Here is a 13,093-nt window from a genome sequence, read left to right on the forward strand (position 1 = left end):
AGTGCTTGTTTCGCCGAGGCCCAAGGCTGCGTTCCACCGGTGCTGAGCCAGTTCCATTACTGCCACAAGCAATTTAGTGTCACACGCGTCAGGCGAATCTATATCATCGTCGTCTGACTCCTCACTGTCACTGTCACTTTGGAGCTGAAGGAATAGCTCAGCTGCCAAACGTGATGTGCTGGCGACATTCATCAGCAAAGTCGTCAGCAGCTCGGGATCCATTTCTTACAGAAACCGCGCTGCAGACCCAAAATGGCAACACAGGGCGTTGGGACAGGAAGCGGAATGACCTGCACCCTTCCATCCCCTTCCCACAACCCACAGCGCCAAAATGGGACGAGGTGCTCTGTGGGATTGCTGCCCACAATGCACCACTTCCAACAGCGCTGCAACTGCTGCAAATGTGCCCACACTGCAGCGCTGTTCCTACACAGCTGTACAACCACAGCTGTAACTCCCAGTGCTGCACATTTCCAAGTGTAGCCAAGCCCTGAGAATGTGGGCTCTGCAGTCCTGGCTAAGCATCAGTTTCAGAACAGGAAAAGGCAATCTAGCACTGCTGAGTGCCACAGCAAATTCAAGAATTCCACATCTGGTGGTGGTTAACTTCCAATATCCTCTTGTAGCGTCTCATTTTGACAGCCATCTGAATTTCCATTTATAGGAATGGATGCCTCAAACCTGGGTTGGGGAGTCCATCTGGGAGACTTTGTCAGGGAAACCAGATTGTGTATTGGAGCCCTGAACAGTACTGCTGGTGCTGAGACCTTTACTTTCTTGTACCAAGAATTTGTGAGAGAGCATAGCCACAGGTGTTACTTCAGTGGATATGGGGAGGTAGGTTCTCACAACAAATATTTTGGTGGCTGCTTTGACAATTTTTCCTAAAATATTTAATTAACTTTAGAAAAAAGAGAGAAATATTGCTGTAGACATGTCCAAATCGTTTTAATTTGTTTATAGAGGTTTTTTTGAAGACTCAATAAACATAATGTACAGTTGTCTCTGTTTTTTATTTAGGGTGACCATATTTTCCTGTGCTGAATACAGGACACCTGGTAAAATTACTAATATTCAAGTGAGTTTAACGGCAATCAATCAGAACTATGCAGTGCAACCATTCAAATTAACATCCAGTTGTTTTTTTTTTGTTTTGTTTTTTAAGATGTGCTAGCTAGTAAGTCTGCTGCTGTGAAAAGTGATATTTGTATGTTTTAATATCATTTTTTCACAGCGGACTTACTCAGCTGGGGCAAGCCTGGGGACAAATTAGGCCCTGGATGGGGAGGTGGGTAGGGAGGCAGCAGAGGCAATGGGGGAAAGGGATGAGGGGCTGGGGGATTGGNAGCCTGGGACCAGAGTCCCGTGCTGTGCTGGGGGATGGAGCCTGCTGCTGCATGGCCAAGGTCTGGGGCTGGAGGAGGTAGCGGGGGTCAGGAGCGATGCGGAGTGCTGGTGGTTAGTCTGGGGCTGGAGCCCAAACCCAGAGCCCAAACCCTCATGGCCAGGGGATGGAACCTGCCGCCATATGGCCGAAGCCCAGGACCAGAGGTAGCAGCGGCCGCTGGGATTAGGGAGGCAGAATTTACAAGGACTGGGGAGCTGGGCTTGGCAGCAGGGCTTCTTACTGAGTCATTGACTGTGCTGCCCACTTCCCAAGTCCCAGCCCATCTTCCCTGTTTCTTGGACCTCTCCTCCTACTCCTTACTCATTTCCACAATTAGTTCTGTTTTTATTAATGATACTATTAATAACAATAAGAGAGAAAAGAAACTGTTAAAAATAAAGTTCAATGTGTAAGACCTTCACTGTGGAGTGGAGTTTGGGACTTGGACAAATGGGAAGGGGTCCATAGAACGAGGCTGCTGTTTTAGGCTCTGGGACCAAAAAACCAGGTTTAGCAGGAAGGCTCAGTACCATGGGCCTCTGCCACCCATCCCAGCTCCCCAGCTGTGTAGTACGACTCTGTAGCTCCTCCCATTAATGCCCAGCTTGTCTGTCCATATACACTCCTATAGGGCTGAACCTTTAAACTCTGATAATTATCAATGTTAGAAAATGTCACTCTTTTAAAATGGCATGGGGAATGGGAGTCAGGGAACATCAAGAGGAGACATTAAGGGGAGGAATAGAAGAGAAGAGCTTGTGACCATGAACATGGAGAAGGAGCAAGAGTCCACAGGGCAAGGAGAATTCAAGGGTTGGTGAGGTATGGAAGTGAACATGGGACAGTGTGTAATAGGGGATATAATAGTCTAGGAGGTAGAGATATGGGCTACAGGGGATAAGCAGAATCCCAGAAGTCAACCACCTCTGTCCAGGAAACTGGATGTTGGTCATGTCACGAGAGATCAGACTGTATAAAGTAGTGACATTTTTTATGTGTAGAAAAACTATTTTAAATAAATTTATATAGGCTTTAAAAGAAGTGCTTGTCTTCACAAGTTTGTGTGTTTGGGCTTGTGAAAATAATGTGACTGCAGATGGAGGGAAACAGTCATTTTAAAAAAAGAGAAATCAGTGTTTAAAATATCTTTTTATAATTTTTTGTTAATATGTGGCACAGGGTGTACAAAATACATGATAATGTTGGATGGCATAAAGATTTTATTAGCACTTGGTATCGTCTGCTTAACCCATTGACTTCATCACTGATGAGTGGTCATTGTGACTCATGCCAAAAAATACTCTTCGTACCATATCAGGTCATGTATGTGTAATATAGTATACATTTTTATATTGCAATCATTTTGTAGATATAAAATGAAATGTCTTGTAGGCAGACCGTCCTATTTTGTAGGGCCCCGTTTTGCAGCTAGAACTAGTTGTCAGAAAAGATTGATTGTTGGTGTTGTAATGAGCTCATTTCTATTGTTTTATTGCCTGTTATCACTTAATAGTTGTATAAGCAATCTGTGATTTGTGGATTTTATCAAACAAGATGATAAAATATAACAGGAGTTGGTGCAGACAGATTACCTATTATGAAATCAGGGTGTGAATATCTCATCTACTCACATTTCTCAGGCAATTCAATGTTTTGTTGTTTGTGGCCTTTGATGTTGTAAAAATAACATGCACTTGAATACTTTTTGTAGTGAGCCTTTAACTTTGCAGGCAGATGTTGCTACAGCAACAAAATAAAGCAGGATACTATAAAAGTTAAATGCACTCTTATTGATTCGTTCACACCCAAGTGGAGGGTATTTGGGATTCTTATACTGTATTGAAATTGGTCTGATGAGGCAAACCAGCTCTAATGTAGTAACACAAATTTAGCTGCTTTCAGTCATATTTGCTATCGTATATGGGTGCTTGTACTATTTTTGGCTTTTTATTACTTTCTCACTGTATCGTTTTTGTTCCTTTTTAAAATACTGCATGCTAATGAGGTATTGGTTTATAAGCAGCGTGCATGTGATTCAAGTTTAGCCAGATGTTTACACTTGGAGAAATCCACATGTGATAGAGGTTAGGTGTTACAACTTGGCCCAGTATCTCTCTGAATTGACGGTATCCTGTTGTGAGGGGACTTAAGGGTTGGGTCCCGTGTGCTTCAAAACCAACTGGGTCTGGGCAGAGTCTAATAACTCTTTCTAGCTCTCTCAGTCCGTAAGGCACATTCCCAGGCTTAGATCTTGTGCCTGGGCCTTTCCTTGGGGGATGGGACTCTGCAGTCCAGCTACCCAAGCCCCTGAAACCAGTGCTTCAGAGCCTCCTACTTACACATGCTGCTCCCAGGCTGAGGGCTCTCTGGGCTTCTATTTTAATCCAGGCAGTACCTGGTAACAAAGCAAGGAATATAGGTTTAGCAGTGGAATTTCTTATCCAGAGTGACTATTATTCAAAGCTCTTGAGTAACAGATCTCTGAAAACAACAAAAAGCCTGGCAATGCACACCCTATCCTGGTCTGATCTGGCCTCCTCAGGGACTTGGGAGTCCAGAGTTTGTCTGTGTTCAGACTGGGTGGAGTCCTACTTATTCTCTGTCTGTCTGTCTGTGTGTGCCTCTCTCTCTCTCTCCTATAAATGCTCCTCAGAATAGAATAGCAGTTCTGTCTCCTTACGATGTGCTCTACTGCAGCAGTTCTCAAACTCTGGGTTGGGACCCCAAAATTGGTCGCGACCCTGTTTTAATGGGGTCACCAGGGGTGGCGTTAGACTTGCTAGGTCACAGGACCAAAGCCCAAGCCCTACTGCCTGGGGCTGAAGCCAAAGCCCAAGGGCTTCAACCTTGGGTGACGGGACTCAGGTTTGGCCCCCCTCACCTGGAGTGGCAGGGCTGAGACTTCGGTTCCCCCTCCTGGGTCATGTAGTAATTTTCATTGTCAGAAGTGGGGTTGCAGTGCAGTGAAGTTTGAGAACCCCTGGCTCTACTGGAAGACTGCAGCCTCCCTCCCCTAGTCATGCTCATGCCACTGTGTAGAAAAAACATTATTCATTTGAGGGTGGGAGGCAGCAGTTGAGATACAATCAAATCCAGTGGCTCCAGATTGCTGATAGCTTCTCAGCATAGTCCTTCAGTAAGATGTCAAATACCTTTCCTGGGCAGGGCTGCTGTGTAGAATGCAATTCCTTGGGCTTGTCTGAGGCAAGATTAGACATGTGTTGAACACACAATACAAAATAGAGTTTATAATTTTGATACAAAAGTGTCACACTAGGCTGATATCTGAATGAACCTTGGTTTATAGTATTTTTTTCTGTTTAGTTACATTTGCCAAATAATTTAAATTAATTTAAGTAGCTATGCTACATTGAGATAAGATAATAGGCCTGGTCCTTCCGTTACTTATGCCAGTGTAATTCTATTTACTTCAATGGAATGTGGATAAATAGGGAAATGTCATGAATGGAGGTACAGAGTTCTTAGCTTTAAGGGTAAAATGCATATCTGAGTTGGTATAGTTACTCTAAAAGCAAGTATTATAATTCAAGGAACTTTATGTAGTCTCAACCTTAACTCAGTTTTAGCATAGGTTTTGTCTGGGAATAGAAAAGAAAATGTGAACAAAATAAATACAGAATTCTTTATAGTGTCACAAAAGGAATTCATAATGTTAATAAACCAACGACAAACTTCTTATGCCACCAGTTGTGATTTCTTGAAGTAGTGTGTTAAAACACAAGTGTTAATTGTGGGTGCCTCTAGAATTATGGAGCTAATACTCTTGAGTATGTAAATCTACTAGCTGTGAGAGATTGTCTGTATATATGCATCTGACGAAGTGGGACATGCATCTGACGAAGTGGGTATTCATCCACGAAAGCTCATGCTCCAAAACGTCTGTTAGTCTATAAGGTGCCACAGGATTCTCTGCTGTCTTTATACACTGAGCATTCTTGACCTTTTTGACTGATTTCAGTGTTTTCATGGCATTTCAGAGCTTCAGACAACAGAGAGGAAATGTCCCCTTCTAGTAGCCAGTTGCTTGATCATCAACACATCAAAAAAAGAAGAAAAGACAGGACAAGGCTGAGATCTCCATCTGTAACTATCATGAGCACATCTGCCCGAACAAGGCCACTTCAGAGTTTCCAGAAGAGGAAACTATACAGAATGAACAGCGCATGTTATTGGAATCAACAGGTAGAGCTGTCTCCTCTCCTTTAGAAGACAAAAGCAAAGATTCCAACTGGCAGTGTCTGTATGTGTCAGTCTGCTATAACGGTATATTACATGCTGCTGTTTTGATTGTTCAGTACATTCAGACAGCATGCAGTACATGTGACAGGAGTTTAGCTGTGTCAGCAGGAGTTCACAGTTAAGGAGTTGAATTTAAAAATTGCTCAGAATCCTGCTTTATCAAATTCATGCATTTGTTTTACAGTTACCCTTAAATTCATTTTACACTCAAGGGTGGGATGATTTAATGATTTTTTTTAAGGAGACTTTACTGCTGAGGAAACAAGCTACAACATAAATCTGCTAGCTGTTTGCTTTTAGAGCATTTGTTTAACTAAAGAAAGTTTACACAGCTGGTAGTGCATTATTGTGTGGGAAATTAAACTGCTATATCTTAATCTTGTTTCCGTTTTTGCCATTCCCAACCAGCTCTCCTCACTTCTTCATAGCATTAGTAGTGCCTTAAAACTGTCTGTTCTAAAGTAAGATTTTGTCCATTACAAAGAAACTGAATTGAATTAAATACTTAATGTGGAAAAATCTATTTTAGACTGCTACTTGTGTAAGACAAATGCTGTTTGTAGCCATTTCCACTATACCAAGAATACACTGAGATTCCAAATGTTATGAATACTGAGTGAGTTTGCCACTTGCTTCTAAAGGGCCGATTTACCTGCTATTTTCCAAATTAGTTGTAAGGTTGTTATTAAAGCAGCATTAATCCCAGGGGATCTTGATGCTTTGCACGACCTTTCTGTACCTTTTAGAAACTGTATTGTAGCGGTGCTTTTGCATCATAATAACACAACCTGTTAGCGTTTCCATTCTAAAGTTGGATTGCCATTATAGACGAGAAGGGCATTAGTGAACTAGGATTTGGAAAGGTACAATTTTTCTCTCCCACTAGTTTTTTGTGTGTACATATGTTTATAATAACTTGAAATTTGTTTTGATTTTTAATTGCTTCCAGTAGCATGTCATCTTTAATCCCACAAATCAAATGTTATGAGAGCCTCTGAAAATAGGTAATACAACGGATATGTGAAAGTTATAATGGCAGTACTCTCAGCCCCTTAGGGGAAAGTATTATAAATGCTCTGGGTAAAATCTTGACCTCATTGGAGTCAATGTCAAAGTTCCCTTTAATATCAGCGAGCCAGGATTTTACCATATGAATAGATAACAAGACTTTTTGAATCTGAATATGATCAGATATTCACAGATAGCGTGGTTAAGCCATTGCCAATAAGAAGCAAGATTTCAAGTTTATTATACAGTATATTCTCCTTAGATTAAGAAGAAGATCTCCACCTCTCTGCAGCAAAAAGGGCCAGATTTACAAAGGTATTTAGTTTCAGAGTAGCAGCCGTGTTAGTCTATATCTGCAAAAAGAACAGGAGTACTTGTGGCTCCTTAGAGACTAACACATTTATTTGAGCATAAGCTTTCATGGGCTACAGCCCACTTCATCTGATTCATGCAGTGAAAAATACAGTAGGAAGATATATACACACAGAGAACATGAAACAATGGGTGCTACTATACACACTGTAACGAGAGTGATCAGTTAAGGTGAGCTATTACCAGCAGGAAAGAAAAAAAACTTTTTGTAATGGTAATCAAAAATTTGCAGCAGTTGACAAGAAGTTGTGAGGAACAGTAGGGGGGGAAATAAGCATGGGGAAATAGTTTTACTTTGTGTAATGACCCATCCACTCCCATTCTTTATTCAAGCCTAATTTAATGGTGTCTGTTTTGCAAATTTAATTCCAATTCAGCAGTCTCTTGTTGGAGTCTGTTTTTTAAATTCTTTTGTTGTAATATTGCAACTTTTAGGTCTGTAATTGAGTGACTAGGGAGATTGAAGTGTTCTCCGACTGGTTTTTGAATGTTATAATTCTTGACGTCTGATTTGTGTCCATTTATTCTTTTATGTAGAGACTGTCCGGTTTGGCCAATGTACATGGCAGAGGGACATTGCTGGCACTTGATGGCATATATGACATTGGTAGATGTGCAGGTGAACGAGCCTCTGATAGTGTGGCTGATGTAATTAGGTCCTATGATGGTGTCCCCTGAATAGATATGTGGACAGAATTAGCAACGGGATTTGTTGCAAGGATAGGTTCCTAGGTTAGTGTTTTTGTTCTGTGGTCTGTGGTTGCTGGTGAGTATTTGCTTCAGGTTGGGGGGCTGTCTGTAAGCAAGGACTGGCCGGCCTGCCTCTCAAGATCTGTGAGAGTGATGGATCATCTTTCAGGATAGATTGTAGATCCTTGATGATGCGCTGGAGAGGTTTTAGTTGGGGGCTGAAGATGATGGCTAGTGACGTTCTCTTACTTTCTTTGTTGGGCCTATCCTGTAGTAGGTGATTTCTAGGTAGTCTTCTGGCTGTCAGCAGGTGGGTATTGTAGTTGTAGTTGTAAGAACGCTTGATAGAAATCTTGTAGGTGTTTGTCTCTGTCTGAGGGGTTGGAGCAAATGCGATTCTATCATATAGCTTGGCTGTAAATACTAAAGGTATTTAGTAGAACTGGTGAGAGAGTCTCTGACAGAATATTTTTCCATGGGGGAATGCTGATTCATTGAAATCAAAATGTTTCGCGGAGGTAGCTTGATTTTAACAAAAGTCTCAGATGGAAAGTAGGCAGGTTTCTCCCAGAAACCTTTCTGGTTTCCTACCAGCTTGCTTATTCAGCTTCTTTGCAGCCTGATTTTCCAGACTTCCTGCAATTTGGCAGCCCGCCTGGAGGATCGCTTGGAACTGAGAGTCTGGAAGCTCTGGGAGCTCTAGCTCATAAGCTTCCATGCCTCTCAGCTTCTCTGTGGTTCAGCTGGCATTCTGCCATTGAGAAGGGCTTCCAGCTTCCCAGCTTCTCTGCAGCTTGCCTGGTGGGCTGCTGCAGAACTGCTTCCAGGCTCCTGTCTCCCCTTCAGCCCGTTGGGCACTTTGAGCTTGGGAGCCAGCATTCTAAGGCTCCTCGCTCAGCTAGGACTCCCAGGATCTGCGGCTCTGGTGCAGTCAGTCAGGTGGACTGTCGTGAAGTCAGAGATCTGAGGGCTTTTCCAAATAGGAACAAAACTAAATTTTGAAATATCAAAATCTTCCATGAAACCAAATGACCTTCCTCTGCATATATCTAGAGGAGCGGTAGGCAACCTTTGGCACGTGTGCCGAAGATGGCACGCAAGCTGATTTTTAGCGGCACTCACGCTGCCCGGGTACTGGCCACCGGTCTGGGGGGCCCTGCATTTTAATTTAATTTTAAATGAAACTTCTAAACATTTTGAAACTTTATTTACTTTACATAAAACAATAGTTTAGTTTATATATTTTAGACTTCTAGAAAGAGACCTTCTAAAACCGTTAAAATGTATTACGCAGAACCTTAAATTGGAGTGAATAACTGAAGACTCTGCACACAAACTCGGCAACCTTTCAGAAGTGAAGCCTAATGATCCCAGTGGGATTTACCTTTAGGTACCTAAATACCTTTGAAAATGTGGCCCAAAGTCACTACAGTTCTGACCAAAGAGGGGAAAAGCCCATAGAAAACAGTAATACAAGTAGGTGAGTGTGAACTGAGAAGTAGTGACCTAACGCTTCAGCTGTGCAGGACCAGAGCATGGGGCCACTAGAGGGTGGAAGACAACTGTGACTCTACCTCACTTTTTCTCTTTCTTGGATTGTGGGACTGGCTGGGGATGAAGATGGTCCTGGTTGCATGTTAGTCTGTCAAACTAGGATTGAAAGGTGTGGTGTTAGTAGTTAGCTACCATCCTCTACAGATCTAGCGTAGACTTCAACAGCTGCTACGTGCTAAGACAGTTGAATAAAAAAAGACCTTCTGCCACCCCCATCCCTGCCACCCTTGCTTGGCTTTAACTCAGCCAGTTCATTATGTGTTAAAGGCAGTATGCCTTGTCTACTGGGATTTTTCGAATATGTTATTTAGCACATTACCTAACACCTTAAATCTTAATCTGGACAAGCCCAGATTGACTACTGTAGTTTGCACCTGATTGTAATGGCTCCCTAGAAACCATTATGCTGGTGAGGATTGATGGAATGCAATGTGCTTTGGCAGTCCACTCATCCCCTATGCAAGAAACCACCTATACCTACCTATACATCTATAAGGAGGGGGCAAGAGCAGGCTGTGCAGGCTTTACACCGCTGAAGGTTTCCCTCACCACCTAGGAATCCTTATGTACTCATTTTAGGATGGCTTTAAAGTTCCGTTATGTCACTTCTGCAGCCCAAAGGGACCTTAATGTGAGCCAGAATCTGGCCACTTCTGCATCTCTGGATTCAGTTCCTAGTTGCCTTTTCAAAGTTCAGTTTTTAGATTAATTTAAAATTTTAGCAGTGAGCTTTTATAGATGGAAAAATGGTTTGTTCATTTCTGAATCTTTTGCTTGGATGATGTTCTCTTAGTGTTTTGCAAAGGAGGTGCCTAGCGTCTGGGTAGCCTAAGGAGTTGATAATATGATCCAGGTCCCAGGGGACAGATGTCATTATCACTATTGCACTAACTGGAAATCTTAGTAGAGGAACCAAGGATTACATGTGCCCAGAAGACTGCACTGAACTTTTGCATCTGGAGCAGTTCTCTCTAACTTAGCATGGAGGCAAATTGAAGGAGCTGAGTGTGTTATGACGTTTGTGGAGAAAAAAAGATGTAGTGCTCCTGTGCTGTCAATCTAGGGCCTTTCACAAACGTCAAATTTATTTAAAATGTTAAAAATTAAGGAGAAAGAAAGAAAATGCTAGGCACATAATGCCTCTGTTGGAAAGGAAGGGAAAGAAATCTTGCCAAGGAAGTAAGTGACAAAATCAGACTGGGCATTTTAAACATGTTCTGACAACCTAAATTAAATAGATATCAAGTCCTTGAATTAAGAGCTGTCATCAGTGTATCACTTCCTTCAAGAAATCTTATTCTTTCTGTGGCCTAGCAGCCTTTCTGTCACTTTCTCTTCATCTTAGTTGCTATGGTTGCTTAGCCGGCCATTGATGAGATTGTTCAGCGTGAAATAGAAGAACAGAGTATCAGTCCAGGCTGATTGTTAGATTAGGCAAAATTTCTAAGGATGGGCTGCAAAATGGGCACTGGCCCTTGATATTGACAGTTATTTTGTCAGAGAATGCAACTATCAGTTTGTCAATAGATAGCTCAGCAAATTTGCTTGATCTAGGACAGAGAAAGATAGATTTCACCTTAAAGGGATATATGAAGTTTCATGCTGGATACTTATTTCAACTTAATAAAATACTGGTCTCTCTAGCAAGAAATGACCCTATCCTCTTTATTTTGGGTACTTATATGGCCTCTGTTACCATAGTACCTGAGCACCTCACAATCTTTAATGTATTCAGCCTGACAACATCCCTGTGAGGCAGGGAAGAACCATCTCTCTCATTTTACAGATGGGGGACTGAGGTACAGAGAGATTAAGTGATTTGCCAGAGATCACAAAAGTCTGTGAAGGTGCAGGGAACCGAACCTGGGTCCCAAGCTAGCACCCTAACCACTGGCCTGTCTTCCTCCTGAGAAGTAAAAAAGCTTTTCGTCCCATTTTGCCTTTTCAGTTTTTTATTGGCTAATTGTAATAACCTTCTCCAGGATACCATTGCCCCAGAATGGTGGTGGACGACGTAATGCAGTGGAGTAGTTTAACTGAGACAATTTAAAGGTGACTACATTGTCTGAAGTATCCTTCTAACTAGACTGGAGATTGTCTTTTTAGATAACTAATTAGAGTAGATTCCACTTGTTAGCAACCTCTTGGTTCCCAGCAAAAAAGTTACTATTATCTGAGAGCTTCCAATAAGCAAAAGGCATATTTGTGGGGCTGGAGCCAGGGAAGAAAGCACTGCGGTTGGTGCTTGGCACATCCTGGTGTAAACCTTCCCATGGGGCCACAGTAGGGAAGGAAATGCTGGGATGCACCGAACCCAGGTCCCTGGTGTCAGGGCAGGGCGTAGCCTGAAGCATGCAGGGAGAAGCACTGTGCAGCTCTGTGGGCCCACAGTACCTCGCTCCTCATGGGAAGCCCCCAGCATCCAGGCTGCAGCCCCCTCCTTGTTGCTGCTCTGCCCGTAGCCTCCCCTTCCAGCCTCATCTTCCAGACCACAGCACCGGGACTTGGGCAGAAGCTCCCCTGTTGAGCAGGGATGTGGGTGCCACACCCACCTGTGTGGGCAGCAGGTCCCAGGCCACATGCAGGTTTGCAGGGCAGTAGATAGAAGGAAGCACTGGGATATGCTGAGCACTGGCTGCAGGCGGGTTTGCGGGACTGCAGCCAAGGAAGGCAGTCTTCCTTCAGGGCTGCAGCTCTGCACACCTGCTTGTGGCTGAGGCCTATCTTCCGAAATGTCTTTTGCCAGTAGCCGAATCCAATTAACATTAAAGTCAGTGGGACAGGATTGGTTCCTAGCAAAATGTTGCTGTGAAGCAAAGTTGTTAATATCGGGATTGCTGCTTAATAGCATCCACTATATCTGACTTCCTAAATTGAGGGGATCAAGTAACTCTGGTGTAATAGTTTGAACTGGGTTGCTTTATTTTGTGGTCTTAGGCAATTTTATGCACCCCTTCATATTGCACCCCTTTTATGTACCCCTTCATCTCTCCATATGCTTGGAATAGCTTTCAGTTTCCCTTTTGTCAGATGCTGCCTCTTGCCCTTCACATCCCTCCACATCTTTTGGGGAACTATTTTTAGTTAATCTCTGCATTACTGAAGTTCATACCATCTTATTCCTGATCTCTTGTCCCATTTGTCAGTTGGATTGTAAGGCCTTTGCGAGAAGGCTCGTGTGTCGTGCACTGTAGATTTACAGAGCTATAGAATACTCTTCATCGTTCTCAGATTCTTGTAGCCCAGAATCTCTTTGGACTTATTCTAACCCAGTGTCTCTACACTGACTTCTGTTTTGCCAATTTTGTTTTTGCAGAAAATTAGCTCCTTTTGTATACGCCTCCTCTGCTTGGCTCTGTTATCATTTGTTGTTTAACATTTATATTGTGGTAGCACTATAAATAACACAGCTTGGTAGGGTCCCTTTGTGGTAGGTAGGTACTGTGCAAACATAGGGTATGTCTACACTACGGGTTTATTCCGATTTTACATAAACCGGCTTTGTAAAACAAATTGTATAAAGTCGAGTGCACGCGGCCACACTAAGCACATTAATTCGGCGGTGTGCGTCCATGTACCGAGGGTAGCATCGATTTCCAGAGCGTTGCACAATGGGTAGCTATCCCATAGTTCCCACAGTCTCCCCCGCCTATTGGAATTCTGGGTTGAGATCCCAATGCAAAAACAGTGTCGCGGGTGATTCTGGGTAAATGTCGGCACTCAATCCTTCCTCCGTGAAAGCAACAGCAGACAATCATTTCGCGCCCTTTTACCCTGGATTGCCCTGGCAGACGCCATAGCATGGCAGCCATGGAGCCCGTT

At 43.0% G+C, this 13,093-nt stretch overlaps 1 protein-coding gene across 3 annotated transcripts in view; it reads left to right on the plus strand.

Annotated features, from left to right (window-relative positions):
- The window catches only part of KANSL1L (KAT8 regulatory NSL complex subunit 1 like), a 119,657-nt gene that overhangs the window by 61,024 nt on the left and 45,540 nt on the right, over positions 1 to 13,093 (plus strand). For all 3 annotated transcript variants that reach the window (XR_012656622.1, XM_075069952.1, XM_075069953.1), the window contains one exon: positions 5,386 to 5,590. Coding sequence is in view for 2 of the 3 variants with exons in the window: in XM_075069952.1 (XP_074926053.1) it covers positions 5,386 to 5,590 (205 nt within the window). In the remaining variant the exon portion in view is untranslated. The remainder of the gene's footprint in view (positions 1 to 5,385; positions 5,591 to 13,093) is intronic.

Source organism: Chelonoidis abingdonii, chromosome 10, assembly GCF_003597395.2.
Source record: "Chelonoidis abingdonii isolate Lonesome George chromosome 10, CheloAbing_2.0, whole genome shotgun sequence".
NCBI lineage: Eukaryota > Metazoa > Chordata > Testudines > Testudinidae > Chelonoidis > Chelonoidis abingdonii.